Here is a 26139-nt window from a genome sequence, read left to right as displayed (position 1 = left end):
TCGGGCCCCGGTGACGGCCATTAGCCGCACTGATGGAAGAGGGACGGCCACAAGCCAACCGACCCCTGTTGCCCTTGGGACCTGAAGGCAGCCACTAGCCGCATCAGGGAGAGACCACCTACCATCCTTTTCTCACCCCCTGTGACTTCCCTTCAGAGGACGTCCCTTGCTCAGCCCATCCTTCTTGTGGCCAAGTGGGATGCCCCTCCTGTTCTCCCCACAGAGGCAGCCCCTAGCAGGAACTACCCTGTCTGGAGGAGGTCTGGCAAGGCCCCGTTGTGACCCCGGGAATGAAAGCAGTCCAGCCGGCGCCAAGGCAAGACCACCTGCTGTTGGATTCCTGGAGGAAAGGACGCTGCAGCCCACACCTGACGGTGACCCAACGAGGGAGACCCCCAGTCCTCGAACTCCCTGAGGCGCCCCTAGAACTCCTGGGCGCGACCTCCCCAGCTCCAAAGGACGACGACTCTCTCTCCAGGGTGGGCGCAGACAAGCGCGCCTGCCCTCCCTATTTGGTCGCAGCCCTAGGAACCAAACGCCCCACTGAGGCCCCACCAGAGAAGGGTCTCTCTCCTCGCTGCCCAGCAGCCCACTCCAGATGACGCAGACCCTGAGGACAGTCCCGTATCCTCTGAGGGAAGACACACCTGACCGACACATGTAAGAACCCAGGATTTCAGCAGCCCTGTATAAACCCTTCTGTCCCAAGACTGACTTTGTACTCAGTGTATTGTGTCTGTCATATCTACATTGTTTCTAGTGGTTGGTGAATTTAAGATACATGTGTAAGGTTGTTTGACCAGAGTTTTTATGCCCTGTTCCTCTTGTAGCATATTCCAGTTCCGGTCTCAAAAGAGAACCCTGGCACCCCGGCTCAACAGCTAGTGTTCTTGGGGCAAGGAGTTGACCTAAAAGCACCTAGAATAACAATATATACATATATATACAGTACATCCCCACAATATGCGAGGACCTATTTTTTTTAAATTTTCATTTAAGTGAATTTTTTATTAGTGCGCGAATTGAACTCCTTGTAAGCGAGACAGACAGCGAAGAGTGGCCCAAATCCGGAGTTTCCCTGAGTATATGATGTTGCCCCCCCCAAGAAGAGATAACAGGTAAAGGTCTATCTATCTATCTATCTATCTATCTATTGCCAGATGCCATCATCCTGTAGGGGATGGCCATTTGACTTTGATTTATTGGTTTTACGGGGAGGGGCACTAATCCTCCACCAACCCACTTGTTGACACGTAGGGAGCACATACGGGTTGGTTATATTGTTACCACTCAATGTTGTAAATGGTTTCTTGGCTTACAGGAAACCATTTGGCTTGGCACTCAATGTAAAGTCACCTGTAAAGGAAAGAAGAGCAATAAGAAGTGATAGGAAAGATGGGAGATATAGGAAGAGAGGAGGGCAGGCTCAGAAAAAGAATGATAAAAGCTAAGGAAGAAGTAGGCAGCACTACATCAAGTGAGCGGATGATGGTCACCACCACCTAACACCAATGATTTACCTAGTAAAGCCATGATCTTGTAGGTTTATCTTAGGTAATATGTCTTAGATAGTTTCCCTGTATAGTACAATACTTAGGTCTGAAAGGCATCTCAAGGGTTGCCCATGAAGGGGGCTGCCACCCATATGTAATTTTTCCCATAAGTTTATGTATTCACAGTACGCGAATTCCTAGTACGCGACGTCCTCTGCCACCTATATAGGCACATAATAGCATACTAGGGGGAAGTAGTGTATATATATATATATATATATATATATTATACAGTATACATACAATATTAGCAAGAAATTACTGAGGAGATTATTCACTGTAAGGCTTCATATGCACACCAAAAAGAAACATTCGCAAAAATGAGGCCCAACGCTATAAGTCTGGAGGTGAATCAGGGAGCAAAAGCATGACTATGACATTCGCTGTAAAGAGGTATAAGTAAAAATTTCAACGTACGCTACTTTAAGGTTGTAGGGTATAGTACGGCCTGTATCTAAATATTTTTACTCTATATAAGTGTATTAACCCCTAAAGTACACAATTCGCTCAGCAGGTTTGTCCCTCCAGCCGCTAAACAGGGTTGATTTTTTTACTTCCACCAAGGTAAAAAATTTTCTAATACATTTCAAGAGACTGAATTTACACACCTGAAAATGTATGTTTCTGCCAGATTGACCAAATGGTTATCGAACAATTGCCCGTCAAAGACGCAAAAAAGTTATCAATCCCCCATGGGCGAAAATAGAAAATGTACAGAAAATGCATTATTTACAGTAAATAATTATATATACACAGCTAATGTCAATGAGAAGTGTTCCCTAGGCATGAAATGTCAGTGTGGTATACGCCCATAACAACAAAACAAGCCAGGCGAAAAGTGAAGGTGGAGTGTGTATGACTGGAGGGGGGAGGACGATGGAGGGATAGGGGAGGAGGGAGAGGGGAGAAGGGTTGCTATGCACACACACTGCTGTAGGGGGTATGTTAGGGTATGGTTCGTTGGGAGGGGACAATGTGGAGATGACGCAATGGGGCTGAGGGAGATAAAGTGACAGTGGGGGGGATTCCTTCTCCCCCACCTTAGGAGGCCAATCACGCCATACCACCCCAGACACTCTAGCTCTCATTGGTCTGATCCCATATACGTCACCAAAGGGGCGGAGTTACCCTCCCCCAGTTTTTGTATGTCTTTATAGATTGTACGAGATAGGCTAGCGTGTCAAATTACGCAAAAGCACGATCGTGCAGCATCGGTCTTGAGGGGTTAATAAAGTTGTATAAATAAAGTGGTAGGAAAGAAAATGAAAACATTCAAGGACCTAGCAGCTTTTGTCCAGGACTTTCAAGCTAAAACAAATTCATACTTGCCGCTATGCTTGGAGAAAGCTTATGACAAAATAGATAGGCAAGGTATGTGGAAGGTATTAAGAGTATATGGAGTGGATGAGAAATTGTTGAATGCTGTGAAGAGTATGTACGAAGGAGCTAGGGCTACGGTGCGAGTGGATGGTGAGCTGAATGAGTTCTTTGATCTCAATGTGGGACTGAAACAGGGTTGTGTGATGTCTCCATGGCTGTTTAATATATACCTGGATGGGGTTGTAAAGGAGGTGCAGGGTAGGGCAGTGGATGTGGGGGTGGCTCTAATAAATGAGGGTGAGATCTGGAAGATTCCGGTGTTGCTGTTTGCTGATGATACAGTATTGTTGAGTGAAGATGAATGGGAGTTGCAAGGTTTGGTGAATGAATTTGGGACAGTGTGTAGGAGGAGGAAGCTGAAAGTTAATGTAAACAAAAGTAAAGTTATGGTGTTTGAGAGGAATGAAGTCACAGAATGTACAGCAAGGTTGGATGGTGAGGATATGGAAAGTGTGGGTGCATTCAAGTATTTGGGTAGTGTGATGAGTAAGGATGGAACTTTGAGGGATGAAGTGCATGAAAGGGTACAGCAGGGAAGGAAGGTTGTTGGTGCACTGAAAGCAGTGATGAGAAATAGGGAGGTGAGTATGGAAGTTAAGAAATCACCGCATGATAGTATTGTGATCCCTACCCTGACGTATGGAAGCGAGGCGTGGACCTTGCAAGAGGGGAACAAGTCAAGAGTGAGAGCAGTGGAAATGAGTTACTTGAGAGGAGCATGTGAAGTGACATGGAGGGACAGGTTGACGAATGAAGAAGGAACGTTGTGGGGTGGATGTGGATGTGGTTGAGAAGTTTAGGAGAAATAAACTGAGGTGGTTTATACATGTGGAGAGAATGGACAATGAAAGACTGACTACGAGGGTGTATGTAGGTGAGGTGGAGGGAGGGAGAGGGAGGGGTAGACTGAGGATGAGGTGGAGGGATGGAGTTGAGAGGTATATGAGGGAGGGGGGGGAGAGTTGGGGGGGAGGGTAGTCAAATGGTGTGTGACAGAGTGACTTGGAGGCGTTTTGTCTGCACCCACCCTTTGCAGGATTAGGGTGTCGGGCTATAGATAGATAGATAGATGCTATGCTGGTATAGTGAGGTCTTGGTTGGGTTTTCATTTTCTTTCCTCCTGTTACTATACATTAAAAACGTACTATTATAACCATTAGCCATCTCTCTCTCTCTCTCTCTCTCTCTCTCTCTCTATGCATAGAGAGAGAGAGAGAGAGAGCCAAATTCAAGATCCGATCATTTCGAGATGCCTGGACACTGTGTTTGAAAGACTGGAGATGATAGGAAGCAGGAAATACAGACAGAGGGAGACAGTTCCAGAGTTGACCTGTTGCATACAGGAAGGACTGGGAGTAACGGTTAACTCTTGCATTAGAGAGTTGGACAGAAAAGGGATGAGAGTTTGCTGCTACACAGGTGCTACGTGTCCGTCATAGAGGTGGAGGAATGCAAGCAGACAGTTCAGAGGAGCAGTGACCAGTGAAGTAGCGACAGAAAAGAGATAAAGAAACAACAGTGCGGCGAAGAGACAGAGGTTGAAGGGAATCAGTAAGAGGAGGAAGTTAATGAGACAAAAAGCGTTTGACTCCACCCTATTGAGAAGAGCTGTATGTCGGGAACCTCCTCACACATGCGAGTTGTACTCCACACAGGGGCGGATAAAACCCGTGTATAGAGTCAACAATTGTGCAGGGGTAAAGAAGGAACGGAGTCGGCTTAGCACACCTAATCACTTGGAAGCAGATTTCACAAGTGATGTAATATGATCTTTCCAAGATAAGTTCCGAGTGAATGAAACCCCAAGCATGTTCAAGGATGATACCGGATTAAACTGAATATTATTAAACATTAGTGGGTATTCCTGTGGAAGATTTTGTCGGGTTGATAGGTGTAAGAACTGATTCTTTGATGCATTAAAAACAACAAAATTATTTTTACCTCAGTCAGAGATACGAGCCAGGTCAGACATTAGGAGTGCCATAGCCTCATTCCTTGTTTGCTGAAGTAACTGTTGAGATGGACATTGTGGGAACCAAATGGAAACGTGAAGGGTGGAATCATCAGCGTACGAGTGGATAGGGTTAGATGTACAGTTTAGAAGGTCATTGATGAATAAAAGGAAGAGAGTTGGTGATAGGACAGAGCCCTGAGGAACACCACTGTTGATAGATCTAGGAGAAGAACGATGGCCGTCTACAACAGCGGGTATAGAATGACCAGAAAGGAAGCTATAGATGAGGGCACAGATAGAAGGTTAGAAACCATAAAAGGGCAGTTTGGAAATTAAAGATTTATGCCAAACCTGCGCACTCCTGCTGCATGATTGGTTGGTTTCAGTTTCATAACTGATGTATCATATTTACAAAAAACAATTGTATGTTATATTCCAATTCTCATAAATGCTGTTTTGCATTGTCATTGTACTATACAAACAGACATGAAACGAGTATGTACAGTATCTGTGTTTCACCCAAACTGACAATGAATCTGAGGCAGTTGAATTTGAACTGAAATATTTATTGTTGAAAAAGGTACAGAGTTGTTGCATCTCCAATAAATAAATAAATATACTGTATATACCTACCGATATGCAGTATATACTTACGGATAATATGGGTGAAGGTATCGAAGCAATGGAATAGGTGTGATCCATAATAAAGTATTGCGAGACAAGACAACTTGTTTTTCCCGCCTGGCCGTCTCTCGTGTGCCCTCCTCCTCTGTAGGGACTGTTCCATTTGCCTTCCCACTTCCACCACATTACCATTGACAAAACCTCTAATTTACTTAGAATGGTACTATTGTCTAATGTAACAAGTGCCTAAGTATTAAGATATCTTTTATTTGCATTTACCCAGCCAAATGCATTAATTTTTAAAAAAATATAAGGAGATGCAACAACTCTGTACCTTTTACAACAATAAATAATTCAAATTCAACTTCCTCAAATTCATTGACTGTTTGGGTGAAGCACAGATTCTGTACATACTCGTTTCATGTCTGTTTGTATAGTACAATGACTACAAAACAGCATTTATGAGAATTGGATTATGAAGTATAATTATTTTTTGCAAATATGATACTTCAGGTATGAAATTGAAACCAACCAATCATGTGGCAGGAGTGCGCAGGTGCCACATTCATGAAAGTGGACCATCAGCTGGAAAAAAATAAGAGTATGGGGGACCTGAAGGAACCTCTGTTCCAAGTGTCTCTAAGGACTGCCACCAAGTCTATACACCAGAATCAGGGGGGATACCTGGGAGGTGAGTTTACATCTACAGTAATCCCCCCAATATCCGATGTAATAGAGCCAAAGGCATGTCCGGAAAGTGGTCCTGTCCGGATATTGGGCCCCAGCCTCCTGGACTTGTACTTATGGACCCTAACTCAGAAAAACACTATACAACTCCCTCTGGACATGCACTGCACCTATTTAAGACCCAAATCACACCAATAAGGGACATAAAAGACTGAAATAAATGCAAAAGAACCATAAAATGAGGTTTTAGAGGTGAGTTTATACAATATTAAACATTTTGGATACTTACAACAAGTCCCTGGCTCCTGGACTGGTAGTTATGGACCCTAACCTAGCCTTACTCAGAAAAACACCTCCCTACTGCACATGCATAGCACCTAAGACACTATTCACATCAATAAGGGACATAAAAGAGTGAAAATGATGTGTTAGAGGTAAGTATGGAAAATACAGTACAATATGAAACATTCTGGGTACTTACAACAAGTCCCTGGCCATCTCGATGAATAACCCGCCTCCTCTCAGACTCTGACAGTAAGAAGGAGTTCCTGAAACACTTGCAGTACACTGTTCATGAAGTCTTGCACTGAACTTAGTCATTTGCAATCAGAATTCCATTCTCTTAACACTGTGTACTCTTGTCTTACTTGCGCTCCATTGTACCTTAATGAAATAAGTGTTGCACTCTGCACTTAAAGTCTTTCCACTCATAAAACCATATTCTAAACGTAACACACTCTGGTTAATTTACGTTACACTGAAAGTCAATTAAATCTTTGTCTTTTCACTCAGAATTCTAATTCCTTAACACTATGCACTGTTTTTTTTCACTGCACAACACTGTAAATTCCCGTGTGGTCTAGTGGAGAAGTTCTAGGCGTCTAATCACTGTCAGAGTCTGAGAGTAGCTCTTGCAGGTGACCTAGGGGTGCGTCGCTGGGTCGTGGTGATGGCGTACCCACTGCAGACGACTCTGAAGAGATGCACAAACTCACATCAAGTGGTAACTCCACCGTGCCTGATGTGCTGGGCTGTGGCTCGGAGCATGAGGGTCTGTCTTGGGGAGCCAAAGGAGTGGAGCCAGGGCTGGGCACAGCAGGGTTCACGGGCCTGAAAAAGCTGTCAATGGTTGATTGATGCAAGGAACGATGATTTTGATGATTAATGATGCGCTGCCTGAAAGCGCGCACTTCCTCCACAAGTCCCAAGGGCCCCATCTCCCTGTCGCAGTCCGGGTGCTCCAGGTAGTCCAGAACGAACTCTAGGTGTTCCCGGAGTGCGCTCAGCTTGGGGATGGCAAGAGTAGTGTCATGCTGAGAGGACTCCACATCATCGTCATCGTCCTCGTCGGAATCTTCAAGCTGGGTACTGACACCCGCAACTGAAGATGCGATATCGATATCAATGTCTGATACCCAGGATCACCCTCGTCATCATCCAACCACTCACGCACTTCGTCCACATCAACATCGTCTCCGTGCGCACGTGGACGTGCATGGAAGTCATCCACGTCAAAACCTAGGAAATCGTGCTCCACATCCGTTCCGAGAAGCAGAAGAGACCAACCATTTTCTAGAGTCTTGACAGGGATTTCCTTCCATGCACTAGCCCAGCTGTAAATGGCAGACTTGATGTTGTAGCGGCGAAGGTTTTCCAAAGTCTGCTGTCCTCGTGTGTCCCATCCCTCCCTGAGCTTGTCCTCGTCCTTGAGAACAACCATCACCTCGTCCAGGAACTTCTGTCGGTACAGCCTCTTCGTTGCCATGATCACTCCTTGGTCCATTGGTTGGATGAGAGCAGTAGTATTAGGTGGCAGAAACATGCACCTAACACGGCCATTCTCAGCCACCAAGTCCTTGTCGCACAGGTGGGCAGGTGCATTGTCGAGGAGAAGGAGGGCCTTTACCTGGTTGCGTGGGATTCCCAGTTTCTCTGTCTGGTAATGGATGACCACCTTGACGAAATGGTGGTGGAACCAGTCTTTGAAGATCTGGGCAGTGAACCATGCCTTCAAGGAATGGTACCAGATGACAGGAAGGACATCCATTACCCCACAAAGACACTGAGTCTGTTTTGTACGGCCAACAATAACGGGCTTAAGCCGGTGCATGCCGTTAGCATTGGCACAACACAAAGCAGATATCCGTTGCTTGCAGAGCTTGCGGCTAGGTACACGCTTCTCCGTCTCCTTGGCTAGAGTGTTCGTAGGCAAAGAGCAATAGAATAAGCCAGTTTCGTCAGCATTGTAGACTTGACTGAGAGTGAGGCCCTCCCTGTCGATCAAGCGCTTCACCTTGTGCCGAAACTTGTCTACTCCATCCTCATTGGCGTCCAAAGCTTCGCCATGAGACTTACGGTTGATAAGGCCATGTCGTAACTTGAACGCGAAGAGCCAACCTTCGGATGCCTTGAAGTCTAGGGCATCGTGAAGCCTTGCAAACTTCTCAGCAGCAGCCTTCAGCTCTGTGCCACGCACCATCACACCAGCAGCACATTGCTGTCGATACCAAATCAACGAGGAGCGGTTGACTTCTGCATGCTTGGGAGTAAACATCACCTTCCTCTCCACGTTGCGTTTGCTTTTCGACGAGAAGTCAGCCATGTACTGCATGAGTTTGTCTCGGGATCTCTCGATATCAAACAAAGTAGATCGGGCCAGGTTTAATTCACAAAGGATGCGTGAGGAAGACCATCCCGCATCCACCTTGTCCAATATCTCCCTCTTCTTCTCCAGAGTCAAAACCACTCTCTTCCTCTTCTCATGTGGCGGGGCCATCATCATACACACTAACAAGAGGCACGAGAGCAGCAGGAGAGCCTGCGGCAGGTAAGGCACCACCACAAAAGCGAGCACGTGGGCGGCCATGACGACGAGCGTGCTCACACAACAAGAGATGGGCGCTAAGTGGGGAGGATGCAGGGGCACTCTAGCAGACGTCGGCGGAACGACGCACCAAAACACAGCTGGCCCGTGCCGCGTGCACCAAAAGGGAGAGACTATGGCTCTAGTTCCGAAGGTGGGGACAGATGTTAGTGTGCGTTGTTCCCAAAGTGGGATATCAGGGAGGTTAGAAGGGACCTGAGAAAATCAGGACAGCCAGTTGGTTTATTGTTGTTGCCAGGATCTCCTTTCCAGGTGTAGGGGGAAGGGGACTGAAGGGTTGTGTAAGAGAGAACACAATGGATGGGGTCACTCCGGGGGTCATAGTATCTTGCAGTGGTCAGTCTTGGTCAGGAATACGTCGTGGCTTTTCCGGTGTTGAACTGTGTCGAGCCAGCTCAGTAGTGGAGGAGGGATGTCGTGGTTGTTCTGAAGCTGCACTGTGTCGAGCCAGTTCTGTGAGTAAGGAGTGACGTCATGGCTGCTCTGCAACAGAACTGCGTTGAGCCAGTTCAGTAGGTGAAGAGGAATGTCATAGCCACTCTGGAGCTGAACCACGTCGAGTAAGTTCAGTAGGTGAGGAGGAATGTCATGGCTGCTCTGGAACTTTATTGCGTCGAGCTGGTTCAGTAGGGACATCACGTAGGTCTCAGCTCAGGATACATCGTGGTCATTCAGTAGCAGAACTGTGTCGAGCCAGTTCTGGTGAGACGTTGCATTGAGCCAACTTCTGGTCAGAGAAATATTGAGCCTTCCTTGGAATACCGCCTCGAGCCAGTGCTAGACTGATGAGCACTGACTGTTCGCAGTACTTGGGACTCTGGCTGCGATGATTGGGTTGCAACTCGGGGCAAGAGAGGCACCCAGTGGCAGCATAAACATGGTCTTTACACCTTTCTTGCTCTGTCGCTCGCATGGCAGTTATTCTGGTAGTGGAGCAAAGCTGCCTCCCATCCCTGAGACAATCTTCTGTGGTGGTAGCTGGAGTGGGAACTGCGGTAGGTAGCCCCATCCCAGGCATTTCAAAAACCACTGGCACTTTTTTTTTTTTTTTAATAATTATAGGATATTCATTGCTGATTACCACATCTTTGTTATATACTTCGTCCTGCGTACATATCCCAACCATTCTAATCCTTTTTTAGAGATTCAGCTTCGTCAACTTCCCTGTCTCTTTCTCATACCCTCTGCCACCTTGGGATATCTTTATTAGACCAAGATCATTACATTACTGCACTGTATAGAACCGCACATTATACATTAAGTAAAAACTCCTCCTCCGGAGGCTGTGGCTCCTACTTCTGTGGTCTCATGCAGTACAGTACAGTCATCCCTTGGTTTCTGCATATAATTCAGTGCCACACATGTCATGTGATAACAAAAACTCACAATAACGAAGACCCAGAACCTATGGGATTTATCCTAATGGGTTCCAGGCACCCAAGATCCAACCTCATTTTTCACTTTTACAACAATTTAGACCCACTAAATGAATCCATGTTATGGTAAATACCACAAACATACATAGGCATGGTTAGGTTAATATAAGTTATGAGAAAGCCACAGTAAGGAAGAATATTTAATCTGTTGCTGAGTACACATACCTTTTCATACCCTCAACCTGCCACTCACCTTGCCCCTAACTGTAGACTTCATGTAAATGTATGGTTTAGCTTAAGCAGCTGAAAGACCATTCCAATTCCTACAGTTTGTTTTCATATTATTCTGATTACAGTATATTTATGGTGGTAAATGACTGCTTCATGGTCATTTTATTTCACTATTGCTTTTATCTATGTTGTTTTCCTAAAGTATTGTTTCTTCAGTGTAATGGCAGACACTTACTTAAAGCTACTTAACTGTACCAAAATTCATCTGGTTTTCCATTTCATCATGTCTGGTTACATTACCATTGGTTAATTTGGGCAAGGGTTAGTTATTTTTGGTTAGGTTAAGTTAGATAATAATTTCTGTCAGGTAAGGTTAGGTTATGAATATGTATGGTTAGGGGAGGGTAGTCAAATGGTGGGTGACAGAGTGACTTGGAGGCGTTTTGTCTGCAGCCACCCTTTGTGGGATTAGGGCGTCGGGCTACAGATAGATAGACAGATAGATAGGACAGTAATAATGAATTTTTGTTCATTTGAATAGGTTTGAGTAAGACTGCCATTATGCCTGGGAAACAAACTCAAGTGATTAAGAACAAACACTGATAAGAACTGGGAAAACAAAATCCGCAGTAAACAATCATTTACCAGCGTGAAAATGATTAGACAAACTAGAAAACAACCAGGGAGATGAGGAAGTGTATCAACATGACGTTTCAGCGGCTCAAACTAATGAGGAAGTCTGTGACTGTGACCTGGGTGAGCAATGGGCTTGGTCATAACCAAAAGTTGGTCATATCATCAACATTTGTATACCGCAACTGTGCTTTCAAAATCATTTCAGTGGTTTATCCATAGTTTTTTTTTTTTTTTTTTAAATTATGCACATCAGTGTTTAACAGGATGATGAGGAAATGGAAAATGTGTGTGCATTTAAGTACTTGGGTAGTGTGATGAGTTCTAAGGATGGAAGTTTGGAGGATGAAGTGCTTGAAAGGGTACAAGCAAGAAAGGTTGCTGGTTCTTTGAATGCAGCAATAAGAAATAGGGAAATGTGCATGGAAGTAAAGAAGTTACTGCATGATAGTACTATTGTGATACCAACTCTAACATATGGACATGAAGCTTGGACCTTGTAGGAAGGACACAAGTCAAGAGTGAGAGCCATGGAAATGAGTTATTTGAGAGGAACATGTGGGGTGTGCCTGCTGAGATAGATGAGAATGGCAGTGCGTTAGTGGACATTTGTGCTGGGAGGGGGTTGGTGATAGCCAATACCCTCTTCAGGCATAAAATGATCCACAAGTACACATGGCGAGTGATGAGAAGGGTGAGTGGTGAACTGAATGAAAGGAAGGCAATGATTGATTATGTGTATATGGATGAAAGGATGCGAAGATGTGTAATGGATGCAAGAGCTTATAGAGGTTGGGGGAGTGGACTTTCTGACCACTAATTGGTGGTGGCCAGAATTAGGATCCAAGTAAGATGGGGGAATAGAAGAAGGGAAAGACGAGAGGAAGGAGTAGTTGCAAGGAGAGTGGAAAGGTTACAAGAGGATGAGAAAAAGGCAGAGTATAAGAGAGAAGTGGAGGAACGATTGGGCAAATATGAATTGGAGCAGATGGGGGACGTGGAAGGTGGGTGCAGGATATTTACAGAAGAAATATGTGCAGCATGTGATGTGGTGTGTGGGAGAAAGAGAAGACGGAGGGGGGTGCAAGGAACAGCGTGGTGGACTGAAGAGGTGAGACAGGCTGCGGCACAAAAGAAGAAAGCATACAATGAATGGATGAGAAATAGGGGCGTGGAAGAAGTTGAGAGGTGGAAGAGAGAGTGATATGTAGAAAGAAAGAGAGAGGTAAAAAGATTAGTAAGAGAGAGTAAGAAGAGAGTGGATGAGGAATTTGGAAGGAATTTGAGTGTAAAGTGGAGGGACTGTAAGAAAATGTTCTGGAAAGAGGTGAAGAGAGTAAGACAGAATGGAAGTGAGGTTAGCAGGGAAGTGAAAGATAAAAATGGTAGATTACTAGTGGAGAAGGGAGAAAAAGTGAGCAGATGGAGAGAACATTTTAAGGAATTGTTGGACATAGAGGATGGAAGTAATGCGAGTATAAGTGGCTGGGGAATGGCTGGGAGAAGGAGGGAGGTGAGAAGACAGGAAGAAATCAGTAGGATAGAAGTTGTGGAAGCAATGAAGAAAGTTAAATTGGGGAAAGCCCCAGGAACTGATGAAGTGTGTGGTGAAATGCTGAAGCATGGGGGAGAGATAGTAGTAGAATGGATGTGGAAGATGTGTAGATTGGCCTGGGAGGAAGGTAGAGTCCCGGAGGATTGGAAGTCAGATATAATTATTCCCTTGTACAAAGGAAAAGGGGAAAAAGAAGTGTGGTAATCATAGGGGCATTTGTCTTCTTAGTATAATAGGAAAAGTGTATGGTAGGATACTTATTGACAGAGTTAGAGAAAGAACAGAGGAAGTAGTTGGAGAAGAACAGGGAGGCTTTAGGAAGGGAAGAGGTGGTGTAGATCAGATATTCATTCTTAGATCTTTAGTAGAAAAGTTTCTAGAGAAGGGAAAGAAGTTGTATGCGGCTTTCATGGATTTGGAAAAAGCATATGACAGGGTGGATAGACAAGGATTGTGGAATAGACAAGGATTAAGAATATATGGAGTAGATGGGAAGTAGCTGAATGCTGCGAAGAATATGTACAATGGTGCTAAGGCTGCAGTGCGTGTGGATGGTGAACTAAGTGAATTTTTCTCTTTGAAGCTTGGGTTGAAACAGGGATGTGTCATGTCTCCATTGATGTTCAATCTGTACATGGATGGGGTAATAAAAGAGGTACAAGGTAGGGTAGTGGATGTTGGAGTGGCCCTGGTGAGAAAGGATAGTGTTTGTAAACTCCCTGTACTGTTGTTTGCAGATGATACTGTGTTGTTGAGTGAAGACGAAGGGGAGCTGCAAGGCTTGGTGGATGAGTTTGGGAAAGTGTGTAAGAAACGGAATCTAAAGGTGAATGTAGGGAAGAGTAAAGTGATGGTCTTTGAGAGAGGTGAAGTCAGTGAATGTACAGCGAGGCTGGATGAGGAGGAAATGGAAAATGTGAGTACATTTAAGTACTTGGGTAGTGTGATGAGTAAGGATGGAGGTTTTGAGGGTGAAGTGCGTGAAAGGGTACAGCAGGGAAGAAAGGTTGCTGGTTCTTTGAAAGCTGTGATAAGAAACAGGGAAGTGAGCATGGAAGTGAAAAAGTTACTACAAGACAGTATTGTGATACTAACTCTAACGTATGGAAGTGAAGCTTGGACATTGTTGGAAGGAGAGAAGTCAAGAGTGAGAGCAGCGGAAATGAGTTATTTAAGAGGAGCCTGTGGAGTCACATGGAGAGACAGGCTGACGAATGAGGATATAAAGGAACGTTGTGGTGTGGATGTGGATGTGATAGGAAGCATTATGAGGAACACACTGAGGTGGTTTGGCCGTGTGGAGAGGATGGAGGGTGTAAGACTGACGACGAGAGTGTATGTGAGTGAGGTGGAGGGGGGAAGAGGGAGGGGGAGGCTGAGGATGAGATGGAGGGATGGGGTGGAGAGGTATATGAGAGAGGGGGGGGGGTGAGTTGGGAGCAGGGCAGTGAAATGGCAGGGGACAGGGCGACATGGAGGCGATTTGTTTGTGGCCACCCCAAACGGGATTGAGGTGTCTGGCAATAGATAGATAGATAGGTAGATAGATAGACAGATATATATATATATATATATATATTAGGGAAAGAGTTCAAATACCTGGGTACAGTGATAGAAAAGAGAGGATATGTGCAAAAGAAGTGGAAAGTTGAGTGACAGAAGGAAGGAAAGTAGCTGGTGCAATGAAGGCTTTGATAAGAAACAGAGGCTGGAGTGTTGCAGCTGCACGAGGTTTACATGAAGGAGTGTTAGTGCCAACTTTAACATATGGATATGAGACTATTGTGTGGCATGAAAATGAAAAGTCAAGAATGAGAGTAGTGGAGATGAGACTTGTGAGGAAAGTATATGGAGTAAAGAGAGTGGATAGAAGAAGAAATAATGTGATTCATGAAAGATGTGGAGTGAGGAAGTCTGTGGACACCAGAATCGAAGAGAGTGTACTGAGATGGTATGGTCATGTGGAGAAAATGGATAACAATAAAGTGGTGAAAAGGGTATATCTGAGCGAACTTGAAGGAGGGAGGACGCGAGGTAGGCCAAGGAGAAGTTGGAGGGATATGATGGATGAATGTGTGAGGAAGAGAGGTTTGGAAGTCGATGAGGCCAGGGGACTGACAAGAGATCGAGCTGGCTGGATGAATATTGTGAGGAGATGCACATGATCTGGGATTTGGCACCTCTTTTTAATGTGACAGCGTCTGGATTGACTCTATCGGATACGTTTATGTGAAGCTACTGTATGTGGTGAATGTTTTGGGCGTATCAGACAGAGCCAGGATTCCGGGGGCTTGAATGGCGAGTGAATGGAAGCGTGGCCCATTGGATTGGGCATATTTGGGCTGTCTAGATGCTGCTACTCCTCATCCTGCCCTAGGGTGGGAAAAGAGGTCCGGATGATGATGATGATGATGATGATATATCTCTCTCTCTCTCTCTCTCTATATATATATATATATACAATAAAAGTCTTACAATCCAAATGGCAGGGGACAGAGGGTCTTTTGGACTAGTTTTTTTTTTTTACTATTGGAAGGGACCTCTGAAAAGATTAGAAATGTGCACATGATCATTAAATATCACTTAAAATAATATGGGTTATTGATTTACTCACCGAAAATGTATTGAACTGTACAGTAGGATCTCACCAATAATGACTTCAACAATAACGTTTTCGGCAATAATGGTAGGTTAGAACAGATACCCAGTTTCTATAATAACGTTTGGATTCACTTGAATAACGGTTGTGTCGTGAATGCCAAGTTGTTCTACCGCAAATATGTCCATGACAAGATGAGGAATGAGACAAACAAACAAGAAGAGATGAAGGAAATCACCAAAAATGTAAGCAGTAGTGAGAAGGAGATGGAGAATCCTCCCCTCACCACCTCCCCTGACTTGCCCGCCACTGTCCCCTCCACCTCCACTGCCCTACCTGACTCACAATCTGCCTCCCCCTCCACCTCCACAGTCCCAGATGACTCACCTGCTTCACCTGGCATACCTTCAACCCCCAACATAGTGACTGTTGCTGCATTCTGGAAGAAATATAACATTCAACAGGCCGTAAATTTCTTCGTCAATGCCTGGAATAATACAACATTGGCAACCATTAAACATGCCTGGTCAGCACTCCAGCCACAACTCAAGTCTGCTCAGACAGAGAGAGAGCGGCCATCAGTATTAATGACAAATGATTGGACTTGTAAATCAGATTTCATGAAAATACCAAAAACAGTATCACGATTGAGTGAATGCCTGCCATCAGTCACTCATCACTCACTCTCTTTCACAAAGCTAGCCAGCCGAGGAAGAACAACAGAGAAGGGTTGGGTAGATGATGACACTGATGACATTGGGGACTTTCCTGAAGATTTTGACTTTATGGTGTTTGATGAAGTGTTGATGGAAGTGGGTGACCCTGGTGTGAGAGGCAGGAGTGGGGACGAGGCCAGCAAAGGGTCAGGGGGTACGCTGCAGTAGCGTCCATGTGCAAACCTTGAAACAATCATCATACCAAATACCTCAAAACTCCTTTAAGGTGAGTTTTATATTACTCATGATGATTTAATAACTAATCTTATTATTTCAGCAAAAAAAAAGTAATGACAGGAGGCCTCCAGGTGGGAAAAGTGAATAAAAGTCCTGGAGTTGCAGCACCAATAAACTCTTTATACATGTATTTTAATGTCACGCAAATAACGTTTTCATTCATAACGGCATTTTTCTGGCACCAACTAGACGTTATTGGCGAGATCCTACTGTAGATGAATAGTTGCAAGCAGGTACATCCACATCAAAGGGCAAATCCAAGCCAGATAAATCCTTAGATAAAGCCAGAAAAAGCAGAAAAAACCCCAGAAAATTTGGAAAAGTTTCACCTTGAAACATTCAGAGTATTGGGATATTCGGATTATTGGTGGTCGCATTGGAGAACTTTTACTGTATATATATATATATATATATATACAAATATATATATATATATATATATATATATATATATATATATATATACATATATAAAAATAAAATAATTTGGTTTTACGCCAGGTATCCCCAAAGGGCTAAGGCGTTGCCCCCGGGTAGAGGACTTTTGGATTGGAGCGTGTAGCATTTTATGACCGGATGCCCTTCCTGATGTCTACCAATGACCCTTGGGTGGATTCGATCCTCCGACCCTTAGGTCAGAGCAGAGCGCTCTAACCCACTGAGCCACGGCTGATATATATATATATATATATATATATAAACAGCTATGCAGCACTTAGCATCCACGATATGTTCTAAAAAATAAGATGTTAACCCTATCAGGTTTCTGGGCCAGGCAGACTATGTCTGTGGTCGAGTCAGCAGCTCTCGCACTCACCTACATCTTCGCGCCGCAATATTTTTCTTTGATTGCTTTGCATAAATGCACTTTTCATGACTGACTGTTTGTTTTGGTGTCACTTTAAAGCTGAACAGTTGTACTTTATTGTAGTATATTAAAAAAAAAAAAAAATGAAAAGTCAAAATGATGAGTTGAAGTTAGACTAAATCCAAAAATTTTATACCTTGCTGTAGAAAAATATTTGCCAAGAATAAAGTAATAAAGAGACAATGCCAAGAGTCAGATCAGCTCTGCAGTACCCGCCACACATAGAGCAACCATTCTGTGACGTCGCGTTCGAGTCTGTTATGAAGCATAAACATGATTTATGGTGCATATTTCACATAAGTATCATCAAATGACACATAAACATGTCATTGGAATCCCTGAGGTTGGATTTGAAATGACACGAAAATGCATCATTGGAATCTCAAATGGTTGAGTGATCTGGACATTAACCCCTAAAGTACTACGCTCGTCAATCGAGCTTTCTGCGCAATTTCTTAAAAGGACGAGCAACGCCGATCGTACAACATCCACAAAAAACTGGCGGCAGCTGGCTCCACCCCAGCTGTGATGTAGGTTTTTTTTTTTTTTTTTTTTTTTTTTTTTTTAAATAACAGAACGGAGGAAGGAAAAACAAATGAGTAAAAAAAAAAATAATCCATACACCAGATTACTGGTGTCCTCTGTTCATAAAATATCTGTAACAGTTAGACTTGAACAGTTGTGGGTTGAAATTTGGAGGAAAACAACTCTGGGGAAGCGAGTTCCAGAGAGATGCAGTTCGGGGAATGAAAGAATTCTGATAGGTAGAAGTTCTGCAATATGGCTGAGTGACTTTCCAGTCATGAGCACTACCAGATGCCCGTGTAGCATGAGGGAAGGCATGGAGAGGTGGCACCATGGACGCAACTTCGTCTGAGCATTTGCCAAAAAAATATCTGTAAAATAATGCAAGGGAGGCAACATCCTTCTTACTTGCAGGGGAGGTAGTTTATATGTAATGGCAGGGTTGTTAATGATTCTAACAGCTTTGCTCTGAATTTTGTCTAGTTGTCTTAATGCAGCCTCTCCACAACCATTCCACAAGGGTGAGCAATATTCAAGCTGAGAGCGCACATGACTCTTATAAATTACAGCTAACTGCTCATCGGCGAAGAAGTTACGGACTCTGTACAATAATCCAAGTTTCTTTGACGCAGTTTTAGCAAGTGATCTGACATGAGAGGTCCAGCTGAGGGCACTGTTAAGTGAGACGCCAAGAATTTCAATACTTTTGGAGATGGGAATATTAGTAACACTGAAGGTAATGTATGAATCTGGCAATATCTGTCTATTAGTAAATGGTATATATTTAGTTTTACTAGCATTAAAAGAGACAAGGTTGTTTTGTCCCCATTCATTGATTGTAGATAGATCTTGATTTATGGCGATGGCTGTACTGAGTTGAGAGGTGGAGATATTAGACTTTGTAAATGGATGTCTGAGTGTGAATGAACTATGTAGTGTTGAGTCATGTGCATATGAGTGAATAGGATTATAGGTGACAGATAAGAGATCATTAATATGAACCAGAAATAGGGTTGGCACCAGAACTGATCCCTGCGGCACGCCGGCGTTAACTGAGTGGAACTTGGCTTCTAACCAATTAGAACTAAGTGTTGGACACACCGGAGGGGGGTCCCAGGCCCATACCCAGGCAGTGGGGGATGTACCCCCCACCTCCCTCTCGCCATGTCTCTCTACCCCACTTCCTTGTTACTACCCCACCTACCACCATTCTTACCACCACCACCACCGCTCCTCCTGCATCCCCCTCATGTCCCCCCCCCCATCATCTGGGGGGAAGGTATTTCTTCCCTATCCTCCCTCCATGTCCCTGTAATCCACTGGGGCCCTTCCTTTGTGTCTGGTGGTGGTCTCCTCCCTCCATGTCCCTGTACTCCACTGGGACCCTTCCCTTGTGTCTTGTGGTGGTCTCCTTCCATCCCTCCATCCCAATACACCCCCTCCTGGCCTTACCACCTCCCACCACCCCCTAGCACGCAATATCTTTACCTCCCAGGCCTCAAATATTTTGTGTATTTTTTATGCTCTATGGCGCGTGTTTTTGAATCATTACCTGTAATTTATTCGTGTCTTTGCATACAGATATGCACACCACAGTTATTTTAGCTGCCTTTATTTGACACCCACTTGAAAAAGAAATTTTATTTTATGCCGACACATGCATGCATGTTGGAGCCTTCAAAAACAAAGTGAAACGAAAACTAGCTCGATTTGACAACTCAGAGGGGAGGGGAGGGGGGAGAGAAGGTTAGGCGAGGGGAGGGGAGGGAAGGAGAGGAGGGGAGGGAAGGGAAGGGGAGGGAGGAGACTGGAGGTATGGGGTGGGGAGAGGAGGGGAGGATAATTTTTACTATTTATCATATTTTTCTTAGGGGGGGGGGCAGTTCATGACCATTTTCCCTAGCTAGATTTGACAGCTCAGCAGGGAGGGGAAAGGGGGAGAGGAGGTTAGGTGAGGGGAGAGGAGGGGAAGGAAGGGAAGGGAAGGGAAGGGGAGGGAGGGGATTGGAGGTATGGGGAGAGGAGAGGAGAGGAGGGGAGGATAATTTTTACTCTTTATCATATTTATTTGGGGTGTCTGTCACCATTTTATTTTTCCTAAGCACATTACAATGGTTTATAACATCTGTACACACCAAAAAAAAATTTATTTTGGTGATTTTTGTACGTATTTTTGTGAAGAAAACAGGTGTGAGCGGCATATTTTCTTTCTCGCTGGGGCCGTGACAGGTAACTATTATCAACTTTGATAGGCCACAGCTTGGTAACTACTGGGTCTAGAAGGGTGGGGTTTGCATTTCAGGTGTGTAAATTCAAGCTCTATAAATTGGGCATAAAACTTTTAACCTTTGACAGTCGAAAAATAGACCTGTTTTTATGTCCTGGGGGGTAGTCGAAGCTGGAGAATTGCATACCCTAGGGGTTAAGCGACCACCATAACTTGTGCACTGAATATTGTATACAGTACTGTATACTACTGGGCAGCCAGCTGGCCTCTCCAGTCACACACTGGTAACAGAACTTAATCCACCAGCTGAGCAAAAATGGCCTATATATACAGGTAAAGTATATGGTGTATACTGAACTGTGCTGTAAATTATTTTAAAAGTACAGTACAGTATAAAAAGGCCCAAATTAAGACAGTAATACAATATGTAATTTTTATGTAAATCTGATGCAAGGATACACAAGAACACACGAAAACGGCAGTAAACATGCGACTAGATACGGCTGCCTGTGGCTGGTGTTGATGACAGTTATACGGTAAACTTTATACTGCTTGTTAGTAAACTTTTTACTGCTTTTATGAAAGAAGGGAAAAAAAGAAAAATATTAAGACATACAAACAGTATTAGAGTATATCTGTATAGGTTATACATGCGTATCGTACAGCCGGCAGTGTAATGGCTTTGTTTTGGGATGATGGTTGGCCATCACACACGAACACTGATTTGCGCCTGCATACACTTGCTATGTCCTGTTCTTCAGATTTATTTATTTTTTCTATTATATTCTTATGGGTCCCCAGAGATTTAAGCAAATGGATGCTGTGTGGCAGGACGTTAAGCAATGCATGACTATATACACACACACACACACATATATATATATATATATATATATATATATATATATATTTTTTTATGTGACCGACTCTGGGCATAGGCTTCACAGCCTGCTTTCAAGGCCCAGTAGTCCTCCTACGTACCGCACACCTCTACATGTCACCACTTCGACGCTAACACCCACCATCCATACTGAATACATGCTAGGGCTGTCTCATACAGGACTAGTGTATTGGTATATATATATATATATATATATATATATATACAGTATATACTGTATATGTGTATATATTATTCGCTTATGAAAACTAAATTAACTGTCATCACCCAGTCTCTTTCTCTTTTTGCTCTCTTGCTCCTCTGAGGTGACCAGAACAACACCAGGAGATTTACCAGAACTTGTATCTCTTATGCCAGCCACAGTCACCTGCAATTACAGAAACGATATTACATTAACTCTGAGTCCAATTCTTTTTTCATCATATTCTTGCTACATGACAATTTTATTCAGCTGTGGACAGACTTTTCAAACTGGAAAAGCTTGATATATACTCTACCCCTGATAAACCTTATGTATACATGAGCTCTTCCCTTAGTTAATGAAAATTACTCCACAGCAGCAAGAGTAAACTAAACAAAATGTCACCTGGATTCAAGTGATTTAAGTGTATGATAGTGTATGAAAGCTTAAAAACAGAGTGAAATATCAAGGGGAAAGAATGAGTAAATAAATTGTTGTTACCAGCCTGCATCTAACATTGGTGGACTCAATCTGTAAAATGCATTACTATGTTTCTTTTTCCTCTCCTTCCAGCTGTGTGAAAAATTAAACAAATAAACTTCATTTAATACGAGTTTCACCCTCTTCCTATCATGGAGAACATGATGAAGTCTAAGTACTCTGATATAAAAGCAATATCACTAAGTGTTTACTCATAATGGAGGTAAGTTTATTTTATTTTTTTTTGTTCATTTGTATATAAAGTCTCCAACTTGCTTGTACGTGTTGGCCTTCATCACGTAATGGCAACTCTCCACACTGATTGATCTCTGATGGCCTCTCTGTTCGGTCCCTTATCCCTGAGGTCACACTGTATGACCTCATCCCAAGTCTTCTTTATTTGGGGAGTCTGCCTCTCACAGCTCTGCCATCAACATTCATAACCTTCACCTTCTGTACCCAGTAGGAGCCCCCACAAACTCCTGAAAGTTGCCAGTGTTCGCCGGATCACTAAGTAGTGTGGGATCACTATCCGCTCAGAGTAGGTGTACCTTCCTATACAAAAATTCCTATTGAGATTATTTCTCATGCATAAAGCATTATACCAGTATTATTTTCATCTTAGATATTTTACTGATGTTTTAAAAGGGATTTACCCTGAAAAGTCCTCCACAGAGTTTACTAAACGCCATTAAAGCTTACTGTGTGATTTTGCATTCAGCACATTTTTATCAACTGTTATGAATCTCAGTTGTTGGAAAAATTTATCGTACAGTTTCCAAAGATCGTAATCTTTCATTTGGCAAATCCTGACATGATCCTATCCATTTTACACTTAATAATAGTAAGAATTGTACGGCCGAAATCTTACGTGGCCAAGATCAGTGACCCGAATTTTTAAGGGCATGGTTTTCCTCTTGCTTTGAGAAAACGTCTCAGTTCTGCTACAGTCTATTTTTCGACATGTACTTTAGCTGCGCAGTTTACCACGTCGCTATATTTTCCGTATTTATTGGCTGATTTCAAAAGGCGCGAGCGTCAGGTGTGGTGTATACACATCATCAGAACCGCCCTGGGCCCCTGGTGGCGGGCACACAAACTATGCCACCCTACCCATGAGAAAGCGCCTCCGTATGAGCTGAGTGAGTTCATACAATCTTCGAATGTTTAAGCACCATATTTCCACCATTTGCTATGTATGATACAGTTTCGTTATAACCATTTACCATTTTTCCTTACAAATGTACATTCACTACTTAAAAACATGACATTGATTAATACTCAGGCAACATAATACTCGCATGTAGGCTGTCCCTAAACTGAGATGGACGCAACCTTCCGTTTCTATTATATTTTGATAAAGAAGCCATTTTTTCTCCAGTATTATATGTAGATAAATCAATTAATATCCTATTTTCAGTAAAGTAACACAAAAATTGTATAACAGAGGGTAATTCAAGTTGACCCCACTTTTGCACTTTACATTAAGTTATCTGGCAAGAGGTGGCATCTTTTTCCAATTTGTGGGGGCTCCCGTTGCCACCCTCCATCCTCTCCACATGCCCTCACCATCCCAAGCTACTCCTTCTCATCATGACACTGATATATTCAAGTTTCATCCTTCCTCTCAACTCTTCACTCACAATCCCAACTCTTTCAGGCGTATTATTCAAGGATGCACTAGACATCCATCTAATCATCATCTCTGCATGCCTAGGTCTATGAACATCCTCCTCCTTCACTGCCAAAGTCTCACTACTACTCTAAATCAGTGCTGCCAACCTCTAAAATTTCTTCATCCTACGCAGACACTGAAAATGCCCTACATTTCACTTCATCACCCTACGGCTCAGGATGAAAATATTACTCTATAAGTTGGTAGTTTATATATATATATATATATACATATATGCGCATATATAAGTAATCCCTCTAATATCCGAATGCCCAATATCCGAACATCCCCACTAACCGGACATAATCGTCCTGCGATCCAATATTCCCAAAATGGGCCAAAAACCGCAAAAAATTTGAAAAAAATCTGACTTTTTTCCCTCCAGTAATTTGAAATTGCCACCTGGTGCCAAACAGCTGTTACACCATGGTCCCTTCACCCCTTCCTTCCTCCCCCCTCTCCCCTCCCCTGTCAGGGTTGCCATTTGGTATTTTTCATTACCAAGTGTGGGCCAATTTGGTAATGAAAAATTCGTTTGGTAATGAATCAGAATAATGCATTACCAAATGGATTTTTCACATGTATGAGGATACACAGGATGGAGATGGTGGATTGTTTGCTCTCTCTGATTAATCTTCTATCCTACATAGCGTGAAAATAATCAACATGGTGTTAATTATAAGGAGAGTGATTACATGTATTTCCACTTGTATATATAATTAGTGAAGAATAAATGCTAGCTTTACGAATTTGGTAATAAAAATTTAAATTTGGTAATGAAAGTTGAGGAGATTGGTAATGTGGCCATTGCAATCTGGCAACTCTGTTACCCTGCCATCATCAACAGTCACAGCCAAACTCCGATCGAGAGCAGATGCTCATAGCAGTGCAAGCCACAGGTGCTTGTTTTTTGTGAATAAACAGTGAATAAACTGCAATACCTCGCCACTAGAACACACGGGAATTTACAGTGTTGTGCAGTGTTAAGAAATTAGAATTTAGAGTGCAGAGGATTAATTGTGGACTGCAAACTGGCAGTTCAAACCAGTCCAGGAGCCAGGGACTTGTAAGTACCCAGAATGTTTAATATTGTATAAACTCACCTCTAAAACCTCATTTTATGGTTCTTTTGCTTTTATTTCAGTCTTTTATGTCCCTTATTGGTGTGATTTGGATCTTAAATGGGTGCAATGCATGTCCAGAGGGAGTTGTATAGGTGTTTTTCTGAGTTAGGGTCCATAAGTACAAGTCCAGGAGGCTGGGGCCCAATATCCGGACAGGATCACTATCCGGACATGCCTTTGGCTCTATTACGTCGGATATTGGAGGGATTACTTATAAATATATATATATATATATATATATATATACAGGTAAGCCCTTAATTCACGCGAACTTTTTTCACGCGATTTCAGTTATCCATGAATTTTTCGTACAATAATTCAAACATAAAATTATAGTATTCAAATAAATAATTTTAATATACAAGAGAAATAAATAAAATATAAAAATGCCTACCTGCTGCCCGTGTGCATACATGTATGTGTGTGTGTGTGTATGTGGGAGGTCGGTCTACCACGCACCACACAGTCAGTTTGAATCCGACGGTCAAACCATGCGTGACTCACGAATCGTTATTTGTGGCTTAATTTTCGGCCTTCCAGTGATTGCTTGCCTTGTCTGCCACCATGGGGCCTAAGCGTAGTGCTAGTACCGTAACACACCAAAACAGACTTGTAAAGTGATGTTGCTGACAGAGAAAGTTAAAGTGTTGGACAAACTTAAGGGAGGAATGTCGGCGACAATTCTCTGTCAGGACGATTCCCAGTCATTTATTTACATACCAGTTTATTTAGCAAGTACAGTACACTAGTTTTTTACTTATATGAGTTATAAAATCCCCCTGAAAATTAGTTATTAAAGTATTAATTAATCAATAATAAGTATATTTATAGAATGACAGGGAATCGTCCATGTTTTGATGGTGAATTGACTTCATGGTGAATTGTCTCTGAACCGTGTGTTTGGGGTGAGTCAACTGTTCTTACAATAAAGAAGGCAGAACGTAGCATACGGGAGGCAGTGAGGGCTGGTGAACCAGACTGTGATAAAGTGTCTCCACCTACGCCTGTTAACTGGCTTGGAACCGTATGTTTGGGGTGAATGAGTCAACTGTTTGGACAATAAAGAAGGCAGAATGTAGCATATGGGAGGCAGTGAGGGCTTGTGCACCAGACTGCTCAAGCGTTTCCACCTATGCCTGTGCTTGTCAGGTTTCAGTGTTAAATTTCTTACATTTTTGTTGTTTTTCATACTTCATGCTAGTTTATAAGGTGTATGTAGTGCATAAACAGTATTATTAAGATGTAATATACTTAGTAGACATGCGTAACTATGTGCACACAAGGGCAGAACGTATACGCGAATTTACCACATACGCGAAGGGTCTGGGAACGTAAACCTCGCGTGAATTAAGGGCTTACCTGTACGTGTATATATATATATATATATATATATATATATATATATATATATATATATATGTATATATATACAAACACACACATACAGGGTGTCCCCAAAAAATGTAATCACTCTTTGACTGCCCATTACTCACGCAATTTTTTTTGTTTCTGGTGCAACTAACTTGAAATAATGGCAGACGTACGACTAACTTTTGACGAAAGAAAATTTGTCGTAAAGTGCTACTGGAAGTAAGCTTCAAACTTATCTCTGATGCGAGCAACAGTGCACCGCGTTGGTGAATATCTGTGAAACTGTCTTCTGAATTGTCTTTGCACTTTCGTGACGTTTTCATACTTCCAGTAGCACTTTATGACAAATTTTCTTTCT

The 26139-nt window shown here is 43.0% G+C and overlaps 1 protein-coding gene across 1 annotated transcript in view; it reads right to left on the bottom strand.

The window, feature by feature from the left end:
- Positions 1-21203: 21203 nt before the first annotated feature.
- The window catches only part of LOC145411898 (DNA repair protein RAD51 homolog 3-like), a 176385-nt gene continuing 171449 nt past the window's right edge, over positions 21204-26139 (bottom strand). The window contains exon 8 of the mRNA XM_080281870.1: positions 21204-21317. Within this exon, the coding sequence (XP_080137996.1) occupies positions 21204-21317 (114 nt within the window). The remainder of the gene's footprint in view (positions 21318-26139) is intronic.

The sequence above is a fragment of the Coenobita brevimanus genome, chromosome 91 (genome assembly GCF_032717465.1).
Source record: "Coenobita brevimanus isolate Jiangsu-jjx chromosome 91, ASM3271746v2, whole genome shotgun sequence".
Taxonomy (NCBI): Eukaryota; Metazoa; Arthropoda; class Malacostraca; order Decapoda; family Coenobitidae; genus Coenobita; species Coenobita brevimanus.
This window is presented reverse-complemented; position numbering and strand designations above follow the sequence as displayed.